This window comes from Punica granatum, chromosome 2 (genome assembly GCF_007655135.1).
Source record: "Punica granatum isolate Tunisia-2019 chromosome 2, ASM765513v2, whole genome shotgun sequence".
Lineage (NCBI taxonomy): Eukaryota > Viridiplantae > Streptophyta > Magnoliopsida > Myrtales > Lythraceae > Punica > Punica granatum.
In genome coordinates this window covers 33,348,911-33,366,053 of record NC_045128.1, presented here as the reverse complement: position 1 = coordinate 33,366,053, position 17,143 = coordinate 33,348,911, and the positions used below count along the sequence as shown (strand labels likewise).

General features: G+C 38.9%; 1 protein-coding gene and 1 long non-coding RNA gene across 7 annotated transcripts; both read left to right on the top strand.

Annotated features, from left to right (window-relative positions):
• Positions 1-3,977: 3,977 nt before the first annotated feature.
• Positions 3,978-6,094, top strand: LOC116196145 (expansin-A8-like). The gene is made up of 3 exons (XM_031525727.1): positions 3,978-4,214; positions 4,986-5,298; positions 5,402-6,094. The coding sequence occupies exons 1-3, from the start codon at positions 4,079-4,081 to the stop codon at positions 5,703-5,705; spliced, it is 753 nt and encodes a 250-aa protein (XP_031381587.1). The 5' UTR covers positions 3,978-4,078; the 3' UTR covers positions 5,706-6,094.
• Positions 6,095-6,348: 254 nt separating this feature from the next.
• LOC116196144 lies at positions 6,349-16,498 on the top strand. 6 transcript variants are annotated; one of them, XR_004154766.1, is made up of 7 exons: positions 6,349-7,962; positions 8,854-8,968; positions 9,219-9,371; positions 15,008-15,270; positions 15,425-15,560; positions 15,989-16,039; positions 16,167-16,498. It is a non-coding gene; the product is annotated as an uncharacterized LOC116196144 (long non-coding RNA). The 6 variants fall into 6 exon arrangements; XR_004154762.1 differs by lacking the exon at positions 8,854-8,968 and having other exon boundaries at positions 6,353-6,666; positions 7,132-7,962; XR_004154763.1 differs by lacking the exon at positions 8,854-8,968 and having other exon boundaries at positions 6,355-6,666; positions 7,298-7,962.
• The last annotated feature ends 645 nt before the right edge of the window (positions 16,499-17,143 follow it).

Here is a 17,143-nt window from a genome sequence, read left to right as displayed (position 1 = left end):
AACAGTTAGCTGTAAATAATTTCCTTGTCTATTTTTTTCAGTTACAGAGAAATATCAAATTCTAATATAATAAAAGAAAAATTTATAATTAATAAATGGATACGGATAGTCTCATCAGATATTAAATATGTTATCTCTATATCAATAGATGATAGTATATGTCACTACGCTACACTCTTTTTTATACTTTTATAGTCCATTTTCCTAACATAAATGTATCATTTTCCCGGTACAAAGAGATAAAGACGCATTTAGTGCAGACATAAGCCGATTAAAATACACCGAGATTAGCGTTTCGATATGAGTAATGACAAAAACTAACACAGTTGAGGATTTTGGTTTTTTCTTTATCAACCTTTTTGAAATCGTTATCTACAGTTTGTTTGTGTCTTTACGACTGCATTGCATGTCTTGTCTGCGACAGTAATAATGAAATATATAATATATAATAATGTAATTATATTTGATTTGATTGGTGAAGGGGCGGCCGATTATTGATATATTATGTGAAAGTGACGAGGAGACTTTTTTGAGATTTATCTAGTTTATTGCAGTTGTGATGCCCACATCAATTTGGTATCTGAAACCTTCTCCTCCCAACAAGCAATCAATTATTTCAATGCATGCAACTTCCATTATTTGACTCCAAATTCGTGTTGTCTTATTCCTATTTTTCCAACTTTTTCTTTTCACAAGAATCGAATAACTAAGTAAGATATTCGTATTACGTACAATTACCTATTGAGTCATACACGCGATGAATATCTAATGTGCATGAGTTCGATGTGCCTGCACAAGCACTCCAAGTTTGACCTAAATTGTTCAATACCATCAATCAGTTTCGATTGAGCTTGAGATTACACAGAAAGAGATTCCCACATACATACCTCACATCGAAGATAGCAAGTTAGAGTGTATGGTAATCAATCATATGTACTAACACTCAAAACCTCAACATCCTTTCTTTTCTTTTTTTTTTTTTTTTTTTTTCTGTTGTATGGGAGGTTTATAGATATAGTACAATGAAACATCTTTAAAAATAAAAATAAAAACAATTTTTAAGAGTTTTAGTTACATGTCCAGCATAAGCAAGGACGAGGTCGGTTTTTATAGTAGCCCTAGTAACCGGTAATACTTGTACTCGAACTCGATTCTCTCGCATGGAAGTTAGTAAGTGTTAGCTCTGTATTACTAGAAATTCGACCTTGCTCTTGATAATTAGTGTGAAACTATTAGGAGATCAATTTTCGTTTGTTTTTTAACTAATAATCTTACTTAACTCAGCTCAATTTTATTTTTCTCAATTCATCAATACAATCATTACTTTTTATTTTTTTCTAATTTAATAATATTTTTCTAATTATTTTTATAATTAATTTTTTAATAATAAATTATTCATCTACTTTCACAACTATATATATTATATATATATCGATTTTTTAATTTTCTCATCTACTTCCATATATACATATGTATATATATATATATATATATATATATTTCCTCACATCAATATATCCGTAAACATTTACAATTATTATATAAAATCAAGTCGATTTGAATCATTATCCAACACGAAAACTAAACCCGAGCTCACGGGCTTCTAATTTCAATATGGTTGAAAAGCTTTGTTTGACATTAAATTTTAGAATGCTGTCAGAGTCAATAATGGGAGCATAGGGTGGGACTCGAGGCATCTGCTAAATGTGGTGGTTACTAATTCAGTTGGCCTTCCCCCGGCCCGGTCCAAGCTCTGGTGGGAATGTCAATGCAGGGTAGTTAATATAGATCGGTACAGCACAGTCCAGTCAAATTAATTTAGCTACGCCTATATACTTTCCCTTTTAATTATAAATAAATTACACTGGTGGTCTAAAAAATTTTAATAATATATCATATTGGTTTAAAAAATTTTCCTTACTACTTGATGGTACAAAATATTTCAAAGTTATAACATGATAGTATAAACCATCATCTCGTCATTCACGCGGTCAAGCCGACGCTGATGGTGCAAAATTAATTTTTGTAGGACGTTACATAATGATGTAAAATATTTTAAAATTGTAACTTAATATTACAAAATATTTTACGTAAGTTACATGATGGTATAAAATTTACAGTATTATAAAGGACGGTTTGACGGCATCAACGGCGAGATGACGATTTGTACTATCATGTTACAATTTTAAAACATTTTATACCATCAAGTAGCAAAAAAAAATTTTTGGACCAACCTGATACATTATTAAAATTTTTTGGACCACCAGTGTAATTAACCCGTTAATTATTCACATCAAATATTTCTAGCGTAAATCATCATATGTAAAAGTACTCGTGGTACGTGCTACATCAATCAGAAGAGTTGATTTGATGCACGTCCCGTTGAATCCAACATGACATTTTCTGTAGATGTTTTATGATCTCTGTGGATGCAAAACTCTGCTTATTACTCTCGCGATTTTCTCGTCACATCAAATATATTCACATAAATTGGATTTAAAGAGCTCGATTATTACAATATGAGGATAATCGCCCAACGAGATAAATCAAAAGGCAACAAAAATACAGCTGGAATAAAGCTCTAGGATTGCAGTTCGAAGAAGCAAAGAAAACACAACGGGGCGAGTCCCTCTCGGAAGAGTTTCTTCCCTATCAATATGTGGCATTTATTGCATTATCTCGATGGTTTTATCTCGATAGTTCATTGATCCCGATCGGTCCATTCACGGTCGCATAACATATGCAGTGCCCCTCTTACGTCATTCCTGGAAACATCGCACCTGCGTGCCTTCTAAGTAGATCGGGTTGCGCCTCGAAGGAGGTGGCTTTATTATCGAAAGAAGATTTACAGATTCGATGAAACTTGTTAAAAGACATTTTTTCACAGAAGAATGATAGAAAAACCGAATGCATTATCCATCGTCGTCCCACATGGCCGAGGAATCCGAGAAACCTGAATCGGGCGTGCGGTTTTCATACTAGAATGCAACGTTATGAGAATGGTTATAGATAAGGTTTTAGACTATATGCTCTGATTAATTTCCTCCGATGACCAAAAGGTTTGGACTGACTCAGTCAGTCTCAGATGTAGTACAAGAAAAAGCACGAACACACCGCCAAAATGATCGCCTCGATTTGCTGCAACTTCCCGACAAACAATTTGTCATAAACATATTTTAGAATATCGACTTCTCTCTCACGGTTGGAAAAATTGAACATATTATTTGACTTACCCACACGTAATTGGGAAAAAATTGTGAAGAAGGGGGGAAAAATAAATAAATATATCATTATAATGGGTTATCGTCGTAAGGATGGTAAATGTCTTGATAAAAGTGTAATTTTGATTTACCATAAAGACACGTGGGAGAATACTTCGTATTGGACAGATTCATGACCGGCATGCCAATCTTATATGTTCCGTGAACTTGCAAGACACGAGCACTGCAAGTCAATAGTGCGAAACTCCAAGACACGGGAATGTATAGTGTATAACAGATTGTATCACAAGACATTATGTCGTAAGACATATCAGAAATTTTATTTCTGTTAACAATAATTTTTTTTTGATAATAATAAATTCTTATTAATTTGTAATATTATCGTGTGATATACACGTTAAATATGTTTATATGAAAAAAAGAAAAGAAAAGGATAAGTTATTTATTTATTTATTTTGCTGAATACGGAGAAAAGGATACGTCGGTAGACGGTTGAGAGATGCATGTGCTGGTGGGACCCAATGGGGCTCAGCAGTTGGTCCGACTGGAACATTTGCATGTGCTCTTTGATGCTCTGCAAACGAGTCAACGACCTTAATACTCTCGAAATCCAAAATTTTCTTTCTTTCATTTTTCCTTTTATTTTTGTAAACGTTAATTAATTTACTTGCGTCTTTTTTTCTTTTTCTTTTTTTTGTGGTTTCTCACTTACTTGTTGTGTCCATTCCGTTCCTTATAAAAGGCGAAAGCCTTCGTACTAATCCTCCCACACTTAGCAACGAAATCTCTATCCTCTCTTTCAACTACTCCCTCCTCCTGTAGTTCTAAGCTATAGAGAGACCCCGAGACTGACTAACATGGCGAGAATTTCGGCTCTATTGGTCCTGCTCTCCGTGCTCGGTTCATGCCTTCTCGGCGCTTATGGTGACAATGGAGGGTGGCAGAGCGGTCACGCCACATTTTACGGTGGCGGAGATGCATCCGGCACAATGGGTATGTCCAGCAACTCTAATACTGCCAGCAAGTAACCATTCGGTTGAACTGTTGAAACCAAGTCCTTTCCTTCTTCCTTTTTTTTTTTTTTATAAATTCTTTTTAAAGTTGGATAGAGACCTTTTCTTTGGGTAGATTAATCGGAGCAAAATTTCAATGAAGAAACAGAAAACAGAGAGAAAGTTCCATGAATCGAGTCATTGAATTCGAAATACTCCCCCAAAGACGTCCCATATTTGGACCGTTTTGGGCCATTCCATCATTTCACTAAGAAAAATGATCCCATCAAAGTCCAATATTTCATTTGACCAAAAGACAAGAAAATGTTTACATCAATTACAAAATTTCAAATGACTTTGCTTGTGTGACGATAACTAAAAATATTATGTGTATTTGACATGATGTTTTTTTAGAAGAATAAATAGAATATTTTCGATTACAATGGAAGTACAATAAATTAAAAATTAATATCTAATAAATAGTACCGGTAGTCTTATCATGAGAATCAAATACGGAACTTCTTACTTGTTTGTTAGATAAAGGATATGCGCTGTTGCATTATAATCCTTTTCTCAATAATTTTTTATTGAGTTTTATGACACAATGTCGTTTCAAATATATGTTACACAAGACTTTCATGAGTACGTCAAGGGGCTATAGTAAGTATATTTTAAAATTAAAAAATTTCCAATTTTATCTTAATTACACATTTGCAAATACATGATACATATTGGTTAATTGTTGTTCTGAATACTCATTGCATGCATACAGGAGGAGCATGTGGATACGGTAACCTGTACAGCCAGGGATACGGGACCAACACTGCGGCCCTGAGCACTGCCCTGTTCAACAACGGCCTGAGCTGCGGGGCCTGCTATGAGATGAGGTGCGGCGACGACCCGAAGTGGTGCCTGCCGGGGACCCTCACCGTCACTGCCACCAATTTCTGCCCTCCGAACAACGCCTTGGCCAATGACAATGGCGGCTGGTGCAACCCTCCCCTCCAGCACTTCGACCTCGCCGAGCCTGCCTTCTTGCAGATTGCCCAGTACAGAGCCGGAATCGTCCCCGTCTCTTTCAGAAGGTACTTACTTATGTTCGATGAAGTTAACTCCTATTTTTAACCATGTTCATCAAATGAATGAAATCTGACATGGGAGTCGAATTGTTGGTCTCTTTCTTGACAGGGTGCCCTGTGTGAAGAAAGGAGGGCTAAGGTTCACCATCAATGGCCACTCCTACTTCAACTTGGTCCTGATCACTAACGTTGCGGGCGCAGGAGACATCCACTCCGTGTCGATCAAGGGGTCCAAGACCGGATGGCAGACCCTGTCCCGGAACTGGGGCCAGAACTGGCAGAGCAACTCCTACCTCAACGGCCAGAGCCTCTCCTTCCAGGTGACCACCAGCGACGGCAGAACCGTGACCAGCTACAACGTCGCACCGGCTGGCTGGCAGTTCGGGCAGACATTCGAAGGGGGTCAGTTCTAGGATGCGGAAGCCCCGGTGCGGGGCAGCTCCGATTCGCTTCACCCAGTGTCTCTTCGATGAATCCATTCGGAGGCCCGCATATGACAGAGGCTATTAGTCACCTCGGCATAAAATACGGGTCCAAGTAACGGAGCGGCCACAAAAACAAATATAATGTAGGGTAGGAGAAGGATTGAATTAGTGTCTAGTGCTATTGCTGAGGTGGCCCCGTGGGCACCCGCTAGGCAATTATAAATATAAACGCGAGTCTTTTATTTACATTGTAGATTTTTTTATATATATAAGATTGAAGGGTTTGTCTTGTGGGTCATAGAAATTCAAGAAGTGAGATATTCCATTGGTCGCCTTTGATTTTGAAATAATTTAAGGCCATGAAATGTTCTTTTTTATGCACTGTCGATTTTATTTTCCCTGCTTGTATGGTCAATTTATCGAAATGTCACAATGCCCGATGTCTCATTTTTCTTTTTCCGTTAAGACAATGAAGTGAATGTCGAACGTCTCAATTATTTTGATGAAAGCTACGTTTGAAATTTCACCAAGGCGAAGAGCATCCATAGTTGATAAATGGGCCTCCAACCTAAGGCCTAATAGTCTATCGGGCTTGAGTTGCGGCCCAATTAGAACTGGGCCCAGTCCACTGAATTAATTAATGATAATAAAAAATAGGAAGAAATTAAGAAAAATGGCGGGTTTGAATTGATCCGATTCCACCTCTCTTCTTCTCCGTTGGAACTGTTCCCTCGCAGCATCCCACTCTTCCCCTGCAATGTCAAAGCTTGCGAGCTCTGCTATAAGTTCTTAGTAGAACGAATCTCGTAAGCTGCATCCGATGCCATTTCCACTTATTCGCCGCTCTTCGGCTTCAGAAGCTTGTGTACGCAGATGATTATGCGAATTCTTGTTTTGAGCGAATGTGATGGTAAGAGTGGGTTGCTGCTTCGTTCTTTCCGAATTTCAGGTCCGTGTTACTTGTTCAGTTTCTTCTTCTACTCCATTACTGAATATCTGCATGTTAGAGGGTAGCAATTAGCTTTAAGGCTCCATGTTCATAAAGGAATTCACGAGTTTGATTGCACTGACTGGTAGACTCTGATCCATGACAAAGTAAAGGTTTTTTTTTTTGGGGGGTTGAAAATGTGAATGGTTGCTTTCCTCCAGAGATTGTGATGTGAGATAGAGAGTGCAGTTCTGCACTCGCGTGATTTATTCTCTCCATGCTAATTTATGATTTCATAGGTTACTCTACAAACTTTGGGAAAGGCAACCTGCCCGCAATGTGTGGGTGACTTCATTATATAATATTGAATGGTACAAGTATCAAATGAAGTTACAAATACTGTTCCCGAATTACATATTCTCACCATATGTACAATATACACTGATACGCCCCCCTCAATCTGTTGGGGGTGCACGACACCGGCAGATTGGATTGGTGAGACTGAAACGTCGAGATAGAGACATTTTTTGTCAAAATGTCCGCAAGTTGAGAAGATGTAGGAACTAGCGAACAAGTAGATCTCCTCGAGGAATCCTCTCCCGAACAAAGTGATAGTTGACAGCGATGCATTTGCTGCGATCATGTTGTACAGGATTTGCTGTAAGGTAGGTGACACTAATATTATCACAGTGGTCTATAATTGGACTGGGGGAGTGAAGTCCAATGTCTGAAGTTAGCTGACGTAGCCAGAGGGTCTCGGCAACAGCATATGCAAGAGCCCGATATTCTGCCTCGGTGGAGCTCTTGGATACAATTGGTTGTTTCTTGGACTGCCAAGAGATAAGGTTGGGCCCGACAAAAATGGCATAGCCTGTAGTGGAACGGCAACTGCATCTGTGTAGGCGGTGATTTGGAGGTCTCGTGACCGTCGGAGCTGCAAACCATGTGAGGATGTGCCGCACAAGCACTGAAGGACGCATTTAGCTGCCTGTAAATGTGTGATTCGTGGAGCCTGCATAAACTGGCTAACCAGGTTAACTGCATAGAAAATATCTGGTTGGGTTATGGTTATATATTGTAGTGCCCCAACTATCTCCTATACTCAGAAGGATCTGATAAGACATCTCCTTCGGTCACTGACAGTGTGAAACGGGTTGGTAATGGAGTTTTGACGGGAGAGGAATTATGAAGACCAAATCTTGTGAGGATATCATTAATGTACTTCTGCTGGGACAGGAATAGGGAAGTAGAAGTTCGAGTTGCCTGAACCCCAAGGAAAAAGTGTAATGGGCCGAGATCTTTCATTGCGAACTCCCTGTAAGTTACAAATATTGTTCCCGAATTACATATTGTCACCATATATACAATATACTCTAATAGTTACTAAGAGAGTTATTTTGAATGATTTCCTTATAACACTTTTATCTTGCTTGGGGTTCCATACCGTGAAGCAGTTTATTTGAACATGAATTTTCAGACCGTGTATTCTCAAGATCAAAGCTATGGCATTGTTCCCGAACTATTCTAGTCCTTTCACGTAAGGTGCAATGGCAAATTCTAACGTGGCTATTGGAATCTAATTTAGTGCCATGAATCTGAATCTTGGGATTCCTCCCTAATTCATTCAATAAATCTGAGTGTCTTCTTCTTTTGTGGTTCATTTCTTTAGCAATATCTGGCTTTGCTGAATGATTTCTAATGTGTAAATTTCATCACTATGGTGGAGATCTCTTAACATTTTATTGGATAGGAACTGGCATCAAATGTCCTCATTGTCACCCTCCTGCACATAAAGTTGATGGGCTATCATCCTCTTGCCGGTCTTTATTATATTTGTACTGCTACAAGGGTAAAATTTGTTGGCTAATTTCATTGAGAAGCTTGGAGGGAATTCAAAATACCCTATGGGATCTAAAGAATTCTATTATCCATCTCAGCCCATGAAGTAGAAACCACCCAAATTGAACTGCAACAGTTATAGCTTTGGGCTTTTTGGTTGCTTTCTTCATAAGTTACTTTCCTTAGGGCTTTAGGTGCATGGTTGCTTTCCTTCCATTTGACTTAGCTTCATTTTAAGTTACTTTGCAGTTGTCTGTTAGATTGCCAGAGATCAATGGATGATTACACACACAAAGTGCTATAATGTTCTAGAGTTCCCGAGCAATGTGAATTTCTCGTAATTGCTTCTCTTCCTTTCATTTGATTTAGGTACATGGCATGCGGACTGATAATGCTGAAAATGGTTAATGTTTCTCTAGAATGGAACTATGGTGGTTCCAGTCTTCATAAGCTTTGCTGCTGGGACAACCTTAGCCCTATAAATGTATATACAAAACATACTATTGTGTGGTGGTTGATATGGATAGTATATCAATTTGTATGCTCCCTCTGAAAAAACGCTTCTGTTATAGCATGATAATGAGAGTGTGCCTGGTGTTATCCAGACTTTTTGGCCATATTTTAGTAATATTTTTACCTGATGAGCATTTTCATTATATGCTCTTAACATGACATGCTTTTGCTTCTAATCTGAATGCTTGGATGCCACTGATTCCATCATCTAATCTGTGTAGATTCTAGGAACTGAATGCTTGGATGCCATTGATTCCATCATCTGACGAGATGGAACTGGATGGAAACTCTGTCCTCCCATTATTTTGATTGAATCAACAGACCCCGTGTTGAAGAACAATAACTCCAATGGTCTGCATCTCCCATCCGAGAAGGTGCGGAATATTCTTTCCTACATTGAAAAGTATTTAGCATTTGCTGGCAGCAGAATTGATATTATCAGGCAATTCCATATAACTGTTAGTGTGTTCGTTCCAACCGACAGAAGAAAATTGTTCATTTGAAGAAAATGCTGTTTTCTCTAGATTTACATCCAGTATTTTGTCCCGTTATGTGCATTCTGAATTAGTCACGACTGTTTCTTTGTTTCCTTGTTAATGTTGGTGCCTTTTGTTTAATGAGCATATGTTGACATTCATCAATAAAAAAAAAAAACTCTCAGGTTGGGAATATCCATAATATTATATGGCCAGATAGGCTCAAGTGTTTGGATCTTAGGGCTGTTCATTTACTGATGACTAAGTGTTTGAAAGTTGGTCAAAGGTAGTAAAATATTTGTTAAGAAGAAGAATCAATTGAAGGGACAAATCAGATAGAGTTCAATGGAGTAAAATGACTTAATGTATTAAATTTCATTCTCCATATAAGTAATTTTTCACTTAAGTGGCCTCATCGTCGTCGTTTCCCCCCTCTACCTCCGAGGCATTCTTCTAACTAACTAATTTCTAACTAACTATTACGTTTTTCTCCTATTAACTTTGTGCAGTCTATTGATCAGTTCAACTCATCCTACTCATTCTATGGTATTTCCATCCAAAAGAGCAGAAGATAGGAGCACAAGAATACATATGGAAACAGAAAAATGGATAAAAGAAAGTTTTCCTTCTCATTCATATGATAAACCACAAGAAGAACAGCATGGAAGAAGGGACCTTAAAAAGGAAAAAGAAAAAAAGGACTGTACAGACTGAGCTTTTTTCATATAAAATATGTCTGGATATTTCATCTTGTGATTAGCCTCCATTCAGAAGATTCTCTTCCAAGTCATTGTTTTCATTTTGGGGCCTTCTTTGGATCAACTCTCCTGCACTCTCTGCTTGTGCCTGCCAATCAGTGCGAACTAGAGTGTAGACTATCATGCACACTGACGAAGCCTGAGCAGCAGCAAGTGCATACCAGAGCCCTACGAACCCTATGTTGAGCTTGAAACTCAGGAGCCATGAAAGAGGAAACCCAATCAGGTAAAAGGAAGTCAAGTTTATAATAGTGCCCCTCTTGGGGCGACCAGAACCGCTCAAAATCCCACACGCAGCTGTCTGTGGAGAGTTCCCAAGCTCACAGAGGCCCACTATAGGAAGTGTAGCCGATACCAGGCTGAGAATTTGTGGCTCAGCTGTGAACATCTGCCCCCACAAGTTTCTGACTGCAATTGTAAAAGCAAGAGCAAACAGTCCACAAATAGCTGCCATTATCAGTCCAATGATGGCTATTTTTCGAGCTAGCGCAGGTTTCTGAGCTCCCAAATTCTGGCCAACAAGCATTGACAAGGCGCTGTTTAACGAATGAGGGACCACATATATAAATCCTGTTGTCTGTATGAGAATTCCCATCGAAGCAATACTGGCCGGTGGGTTCTCAAGCATGCAACACATTAGCATCATTATTTCATACCACCACCACTCCAAGCAAGTGGAGAAAAGGCTAGGAACTGCAAAAGAAAGTAGAGATAACCAGCCCTCAGAGCACATGTACTGTGTTTTCCACTCCCAGGGCTTCAGTGGTGTACGTGATAGGATAAGATAGACTATCAGAACCAAATTTAAGCAAAAGCTGTAGCATGCGGAGGCTAGAGCAACTCCTCTTACTCCCATATTCAAGTATATTGCGAGAGTGTAATTTATTGGGATGTGAAGGATTGTAGCACAGACAGCAGCCGCAGTAATAGGTTCATTCAGATTTTGTGCTCTCAAGAAGTTCCTCAAAGGCACGAGGGAAACTTGCGCTAGCAAATCCGGAACCAAGTATTTTAAGTAAATTTGTGCCACGTATACAGTTTGTGGCTCTTGACCAAACAACCGGAGAACGGGTTCTATGTTTAGCCACAAAAGCGAGATAGGGAAAGCCATAACAAGGAGGAGACAGATAGCCCTTTTGTAGGTTGCACAGAGTACTTCACATTGTCTAGCCCCATATGCTTGGGCACATATAGGCTCCATCCCCACACCTAGGCCTTTCATAATTGAGTGGCATGTAATGTTTGCCAAGCTAATTGAAAGTGACCCTCCAGCCAACTCAGTGTTCCCTAATTGCCCCATGAAAACCATGGAGATGATGTTCTTGGAGTAAAGGAACAGCCCTGTCAACAGTGCAAGGAATGCGGTTTTACAAAGAGATGCCAACTCCTGTTTCACCTGCAGTTCCATTAAATAAATGAGCTAAGAAAATCAGAATGAGAAAGCACAGTGGAAATTGATATGATGACATATTGCTATTAAGCGCAGAAGATTACCATCTTCAGCGCAGAACCAAGAAAGTCGACTGCTGCAAAATTAAAGCCACAGAGTGCTCTCTGTTCCTACTGTTCTTTTTAGTCACAGAGTGCTCTTTGTTCCTACTCCTCTTACCTTTTTTTATACCTCTAGGTTGCTTTTGTTTATGGGCGACTTGCTTGACGAGAAAGGTTATTTGCATTCAGCAGGAGTAGAGTCCTTGACCAAGGTGTTATAGCACACCAGGTGAAGACTCGAACCACAATACTGAACCCCTTGAGGTTAGACCTTGCCATTTAATAAGAAACGAAATGCAATAAATGAAATTATTTTTAATAGATTAGCTTTTCCTTCTCGATTTGTTGTTTTCTGTCGTATTTATTTTGACACTAAAGGCAATCACTCTCCAATTTACTCTAAAATAAATTTACCATAGTGATCACAATTGTGAGAAGTTTGTTGCACTGCAATAAGGCATGCTTTACATGTAGCAAGCCAGATAAGCCATTATCATAAATATCCGAAACAAATACATGGCATGGTTGGTTGGTCTTGAAAAGAGTCTTAAGAGATTTTTAATTTTCACAGTTAGTAATTACTGACTTTCAATAAGTAGATTACAAGGTGAAGCTTGCGTTGACTTTGGATTTCTTGTCATCACATGTTAGTGATATTTATACCATGAGGTGCAAAAATGATCAAAGGTGAAACTTGAGGATGCAAATAATAATTAAACCTATTGAGCAGGATCGGCCCGTTTGTTTTCAGGATTAAAATCGCAAAAACTTTAACTTTAACTTTAACTCAACCCACTACACAACAAAAATACACATTTCCCAAGTCAACTTTAACTTTAACTCAACACACTATACAACATTTGTCTTTTTCCACAATCAAAATCAAAGTTACTTTAACTCTGAAACCAAACGCCTCATTTAGTATTTAGATATATCTTCTTTGAGGAAAGAAACTTGCTTTCTGATTATCTGACCGGTGATTGCCATGCAATTAGAAATTGACATGGAAAGTTTTAGAAAATTAACCCCTTTCATGGCAAGTTTCTTATTTCGAAGTCTATTGATTGCTCTTTTAGAAACATGCAGTCTTTTCGTGGAATCACATGGAATAAAAGCATAGGGTTCAAATAAACTGGTAAGTGTAGGGTTCACCATAAATTCTTGTGTTGCCTACTGTAGGATGTAATTTTTTATGTCATTTAGATGAAGAAGGATTCCAAAAATAATTCCATGAGCTATATATTTGTGCAAACATGAAAGGATTAAAAGATGTTTTCCTGGAATTTTATAGGAAAGGGTTTGCTGCAAATTGCAAAGTGAAAACAAAACCAAAACTTAATAATGCAAAGTATATTAGGCAAAGATGGTAAAATGTGAATGTTACTTTCGTCTTCAGAGCAGCCTTCCTAGTGTATAGGAAGACCGTGATTGCCTATATACTAGGAAACACTAAATTAAAAGTTAGAAATCAACATATGAAATGAGACTACAGGGATAGAGAGGAGGATTTAAAAGTTACTATGTTTCTTGTGGAAAAGTACTACTAACTGATAGGAAACAATTGAAAGGTGCTAGAATGTCATTCACCAATCACTATAATATGTGGTTGCATTTCATATGTTGATTTCTAAGTTATCTCTGTTTATTTGCACTAAGTATGCCTTCAGTGTTGGAGAATTTCTCATCATTCTTTCAATTGAAAAGCCTCTCAAAGTTTGAATTAAATGGGCCATAGATAACCAAATGTAGAGCTATGAAAGCTTCATGGGATTTTTTTTTTTTCAGCCTCGTATTTTTCTTCCTCTATTCATTAGTTCTGTGATGTACAGTCTTGCTTCCTGGGATTGCTTTATACATAAGATATTTCCTTTTTCAATCTTTGGTTTCTTTTCTTTGTTACTTCTCCCAATTTTCACTGTGAAATGAAGTTGTACCTGCTATAACATGTTCATTTTTCTGGTGAAGTCTACATGTTTTAATGGGTCAGAAAAGGGATAAGGGCGAAGGTATTTTTCTTCCAATTGATATTTTTCAACTTCTAAGGGAAAGGGAAGTCATGTCATGTCGTGGGAAACTCAACTTTTCTTTGTATAGATGTCCTAGAAAACACGTGAAATGGATAATTTTCAGAAGGATGTAGAATTCTTTCGAACAGTGTGAAACTCTGAAAGAATAACTACCAACTGTTTTAAAAGCCTATGCTTTTTAGAGGAAGATGTAGTTTACTGTTTGTAACTCGAAACTTACCTTCACCCGTGGGTTGAAATAATGATGAATGCCAATGCACGCAATGATTAACGAGAGGCAAAAACACCAACATGGAGAATTTAACCGCTCTTTTAATATTTGAAACTATTGAAGAACCTCTGGAAATTTTGTAAAAGCTTAGGATAATCCTAGGAAGTTGTGGTTTTTTATTCATGGCTTAACAGTATGAATTGTTTCAATGAAATGAGCACACTAAGGGCAAAGGTTCTTGCTCTCGAAGAAATTTAATATAGGAGAAGGTAGATTTGCATCCTCCAACAGCTCTTCTTTTCTTCTTCTCTCTCTCTCTCCCTTTTTTTTTTCCCTTTACGGGGGGTTCCGGGCTTCGCCCATAATCCCCATGGTCCATGTGAACACCCTGCAAGCCCACGGAACAGGTCAGTCCAGCCACACAGGCCGTGCAGGTTTCTCAATAGGGAGTTTCCTCTTGCATGGTTCGTGAGGTGACTTAAGTTTGGGACTTTTCCTAGGAAGTCACACTCCTTAATCACCAGGTCAATCCTATTGGGAATTTCGTATGTAAAATGTGTTGTTATGAGAGGATAGGAATAGGATGTGTTTTTGCAAGAGAGGGAAGGAACACTTTTCCCATTTGCTTGGAATTTCCAGACATAAAGTGGACAATTTGGGCAGGGGGACCACATTCTGTTTTATTATATGTGTAGTTAGTGTGAGGATAAGGAGTGGTGGGGACCTCCCTTGTGTTCCTTTGTTACTTAGCCTTCTGAGACGTCGTGCTCACAAGCTGCAGAATGAAGCGGGCCCTAGATGACAATATATTATGTACTTGACCGAAAACTGGTGTAAACTTTTACAGAACAGGGAGGAGTCTATTTTTTGTGCTGCATGTTGGTTCTGTGAAAAGGGGAGAAAGTAATACCCCTTGTTGTTCCTTTTTTACTTGGCCTCCTGAGACGTCCTGTTTAAACATAACAGTGCTCACAAGCTGCAGAATGAAGCGGCCCTAGATGACAATATATTATGTACTTAACCGAAAACTGGTGTAAACTTTTACAGAACATGGAGGACTCTACGTTTTGTACTGCTTGTTGTTTCTGTGAAAAGGAGAGAGTAATATCTTCACAAATAATGCTGCAAATCCTACAGAAAGAAAAGGAGCTTCTCCACTCCTTCGTGCTTCTTCCTGCACCTATTCCCATTCACAGAGAGCATAATGACCAAAAGATCTCCACACTGAGTGCGATGTGATGATGAAACATGTGTATGCTGGGGAGGGTGCAATGATGTTCTTAGGCTCTAACGGGGTTTCCTGAAATGAGGTAAGAGTTCAAACTTCTGGTTTGAGAATGTGAAGGGTTCCTAAGGAAAATGTTACCTGAATACCCAACAGTAGACAGGGAGGACCAGAAATGCAGCTCTTACTTTCACCTTTCCTGCTGTTTTTTTCTTCATTACTCGGATAATCTTGTGCAGGCAGAGATGGTTTTGTTGCCGCTGCAGAGGAAACCGCAGAAGTTACCTTGTCCATGTAAGGGGGACTCAGATGCAGTAAATTTGAGCTTCACCTGCTTCCTCCTCATCACAAATTTATAGTCCCGCCTCCATGCAGGTTAGTCGTAGTGGTTTTATTTAGGGAGCAAAACCTTATTTTTTTGGAACCATTATGTGTCTGCTTGGAAGTGCGCTGATGATATTTTGTTTTCGGAGCCTATTTTATGAGGGGTGAATAACGAAAAGAAAGGACTGTTGCATTGCATTGGAGAGTGGGAACAAATTTAAAACAGAAGGAAACAAAAACAGACAGGCCTAGGACCACTTTGTTTTGGGATAGGATTGAATAGTGCTTTTACAAAAGACAGGGTAACATATTCAATGGTCTGTTTTTGGTCTCAGAATCTGTCATTTTTCACGAATTTTGCTTTAGGACGGCCTCTATTGATTCAATCTATGCGGGTCGGATGTACATGTGTCATAAGCAGTGCTCTTTAGAGAAATATTCCTTTTTATACTCACTAGTTGTATTGTTCGACTTCTTAGCTGCTGGGAGCAACATAGTTTTGGCAGACAACCTCAGGTGTAAACCAACAGGTACGAAGATTGCAACTCGCAAGCATGGCATGGGATGTGAGCCATGCGAGTTTGTAACCGTCTGGTCCATCTCTTCTGCTGTTGAGATCAAATATGTGAGGCTAATGGGGAACTGTTACATGGCCAGGTTTAAATGCCGGCTAGGACACATAGCTGCTTAGAGGCCAAAAACATCTCGAGGTTGAGATCCCATAATCGAGCGCATCAATCTCTTCGGACTCTGGTATACCTTCCAAAGCTGCCTAAAGATCTTTTACTGTTGGGTACTGCATGCAGTATTATCTTGATCTAGACGGCTATGTCTAGGCAACATCTCCCCCAACTAGAACAAGCCAAAGATCAAAGAAGAGTAATTCTTTTGAGTTCATTGTGGAGCATCATGTTTGCTGTGAATATGTCAGTTTTCCAAGACATTTATAATTTTCATTTTCACGAATCACAGAATTCAGCAACAACTAATTCACTTGGCATGACTCCATTAATTATCTTAATGCTTGGTAGCGCCATTAGTGGCGTCGAGAGTGCTGTCAATTGGTAAGTCCCAATGGCCCAACCGAAATTCGATAGGCACCGATAAACGCGATGTTGACTATCCAGGGAAGACTCTTCTATATTGTTATAGCGTACAATGAGGTTATTCTCTCGGGTCAATTATGATCCACTGGACCAGAGTTTCTATTCTCCTCATCTTTATTGCTAAGAAAGGGTGCGTCGATTTTCCGGGTCTCAAAGCCGCATGTCGGAGCAATGACTGAACTGGAACCGCGTTATGCCTGGAACCTTAACGAATCTGATAAAAAGGACCGTCTCTCGTTGATCAGGCCTTCCCCCCACCCTTGGACCATAAGCTGTCAATATGGCCCTTGCTTATGGTGATCTCATGTTCAAATATCGAAGCAACTTTAATTACTACTTTGAGCCGCGGATCAAGAAGAGTTGTGAAGGGTTATAATTACAAGTCTCCATAATTCACCCTTTCATAACCCGCCATCAAACAAGCTATATCGGGATTATAGCCCAACTAGGACGGATCAATATGGAATGTTAGAGAAAATTGAGGGCTGGATTCTTAAATAAAGGGAAGATGGAGTCCTAAAGTCGAAA